Source organism: Bremia lactucae, linkage group LG10, assembly GCF_004359215.1.
Source record: "Bremia lactucae strain SF5 linkage group LG10, whole genome shotgun sequence".
NCBI classification, from domain to species: domain Eukaryota; phylum Oomycota; class Peronosporomycetes; order Peronosporales; family Peronosporaceae; genus Bremia; species Bremia lactucae.
The window spans coordinates 4111715-4114323 of NC_090619.1; the positions used below are offsets into that span (position 1 = coordinate 4111715).

Genomic DNA, 2609 nt, shown 5'->3' on the forward strand with positions numbered 1-2609 from the left:
AGGGCAACTTTAGCCCGTTACACGCATTGCCTGGAAATGCTAAGAATAAAATTAGATAATTTTATTTTCCTATATTGTTCGTTTTTACATGTAACAGTACACGTTTCACTTTCGGTACTATCAATTCGAGTTCAACAAACGAGCATTCGCTCAGCAAAGCATGATTGTCAGATGCAAATTATAATTCGTGCCGTACGGTGCACGAATTGGAGTCATGAAAGCGGCCACGTTGAGCTGTAGATCCATGCTATATCACTTGATAGCGTTAAAGAGACAGTTTTTGAATTCTTCAAGAAACAAACGGAGAGTTTCTTTATAATCGACTGCTTCACAGTAACATCGTGAACGTTAATAGATAAAGTTATATCATTTTAAAACTTCAGCCCTAAATGCAAGCAGTGTTTTTAAATCCGGCCTCCATCAAGCGATGCTCCTTAATGAGCTTAGAAATGCCTCTAAATTCGGGATTACTAGCATCGTCAGCCAGCTGAAAGATGGAAGACTCGACAGAAGTGATAAAGGCGCCGGATTGGCGCATTCGCGTCAAAGCCATGGAGCGGTCGTAGCTCGTAGAGCTGGATACAGCATCCGAGACCACATGCACGTCGTACCCTTTTTCTAGCAGATCCAGGCACGTCTGCAGCACGCACACGTGCGTCTCAATCCCGCAGAGAAGCACGCAGTTGCGCTCAGGGATGTTATTAATTATGTGGTGCTCAACCTCTGGCACAAGCATCGAAAACTTCATCTTGTCAAAACTTCTAACCTGTAGCGCGTCTTCCAGATTCTTTGTAATCTCAGACACTGTAGTACCAAGGCGCGAGCTACTCTGAGTTGTAACGACTATAGGAAGGTTCAAAAGCTTGGCTGCGGATACCTGGTAGGGGAAGCACAGGATGTATTGGTGTTTACATAAATAAAAAATAAGAAGAAAGCCAACCATCGTGTTGGTGCTGCTGATGACCGTGGGCATCTGGAACGTGACAGCACGAAACTTCTCTTGCACGTCGCAAACGAAAAGCATGCTTGCTTGCGGCAGAAGCCGTCCCAACCGCTTCATCTCCGGGCCCAGAGCCGCCATCTTCACTTTTGGTTGTGTTTTTTACCAGCTTTTCGAAAAATCTGTTAATTTCAAGAAACGATACACCCCGTTACAATTTATTACATGTTGGTGCTATATTTATCAAACGTTACACAATACTCAATGAGGCGTTCTATTGAATTTATAAAAGCATCAAGCGTGAGCAATTCAGATTGTCCGAAGTCGGTGTGCCATTTACTCTTTAACAATGTACTAATTTGCCATAAATATTATAGGTACAAATTCAATTTAACCTGGGTAATGCATGGTCTTCCACCTTGGGACTCTTTCTGCCTGTTAGTGAAAATGTCTATCAATATGCGTCTAATGAAATAATTGGGACACTGACTTCTTGCCGTGAATGTTTTGGATTGCCTGAGCCAAAAGTGGAGCAATGTCTAGCTGCACAATCTTCTCGTTGCCTTCACAGCTTGTGGGCAGCGGCGTGGTATTGACGACCACAACCTCCTTAAGCACTGATTTCTTTATTCTTTCGTTGGCAGCGCCATTGAATAAGCCGTGCGACGCAAAAGCGTACACATTACGGGCGCCATGGTCAGCCAGATGCTGTGCGGCCTTGCACAGTGTGCCTGCTGTGTCTATCATGTCGTCGACAATGATGCAGTCCGAGCCTTCGACCTGTCCAACCAAGTCCATGCGGTCAATTTCGCCGGCTTTTATGCGCTGCTTGATAATCATAGCCAGGCCAGTGTTGGGAAGACCATATTTGCCCACAAGCCACTCACGGAATCGCTTAGCACGTGCAACACCGCCAGCATCAGGAGAAACCACAACTGGGTTCACGAGCTCATGATTACCAAAGTACGAGACACCCACAAGGCCACCATCCAAGTTGTCCACAGGAACATGTGGACCAAAGAATCCTTGAATTTGGCCACAGTGAAGATCGACGGCAATGACTCTATCCACACCCATTGCTTCCAGTAGACGGGCAACGTCGGCAGCCGAGATGGGTACACGGGCTGCCATTTTGCGATCTTGACGAGCATAACCGTAGTAAGGAATGACAGCGGTAATGCGGCGCGCCGAAGAACGGCGCATTGTACTAACCATGAGCAGAAGCTCCATAAGGTTCTCGTTAACAGGCACGCACGTGGGCTGTACAATGTACACGTCCTTGCCGCGCACGTTTTCGTGAACCATGAGGTTGACTTCTCCGTCAGCAAAGCGTTCAACTGTAATTTTTCCCAGCTGCACACCAACAAGCTTTGCAACATTCGAGGCCAGTTCGTAGTTAGCATTGCCACTAAAAATTTTGAGCCCGTTGATCTTGGGTTGTTTGGCCACAGGAGCAGCTCTCGGAAATGCTTCCTCCGAAAGCGCAACAGCATATTGCGGCTGATGCTTCTGAGCTCCTAAAGCACTACCTGCGGCTGCAATGCTCATGGCCACTGCAGTCGTGGTCAATCTGCCGTGCCGAGCGACGAATTGACGAAACATTGCGCTTTTCACTTACAAAATGCCCGAATGATGGCTGGCAGCCACAATGCTTGTGTGGCATACATTG

The 2609-nt window shown here is 46.8% G+C and overlaps 2 protein-coding genes across 2 annotated transcripts; both read right to left on the minus strand.

Moving 5' to 3' along the window:
- Window positions 1-385: 385 nt before the first annotated feature.
- On the minus strand, window positions 386-1024 carry CCR75_002891 (uncharacterized protein; the record flags this gene model as incomplete). The annotated part of the gene is made up of 1 exon (XM_067960988.1): window positions 386-1024. The coding sequence occupies one exon, from the start codon at window positions 1022-1024 to the stop codon at window positions 386-388; it is 639 nt and encodes a 212-aa protein (XP_067818805.1).
- A 381-nt stretch (window positions 1025-1405) lies between these two features.
- On the minus strand, window positions 1406-2542 carry CCR75_002890 (uncharacterized protein; the record flags this gene model as incomplete). Its single annotated transcript, XM_067960987.1, has 1 exon — window positions 1406-2542. One exon carries the CDS (start codon window positions 2540-2542, stop codon window positions 1406-1408), a length of 1137 nt encoding a protein of 378 aa, XP_067818804.1.
- Between the last annotated feature and the right edge of the window lie 67 nt (window positions 2543-2609).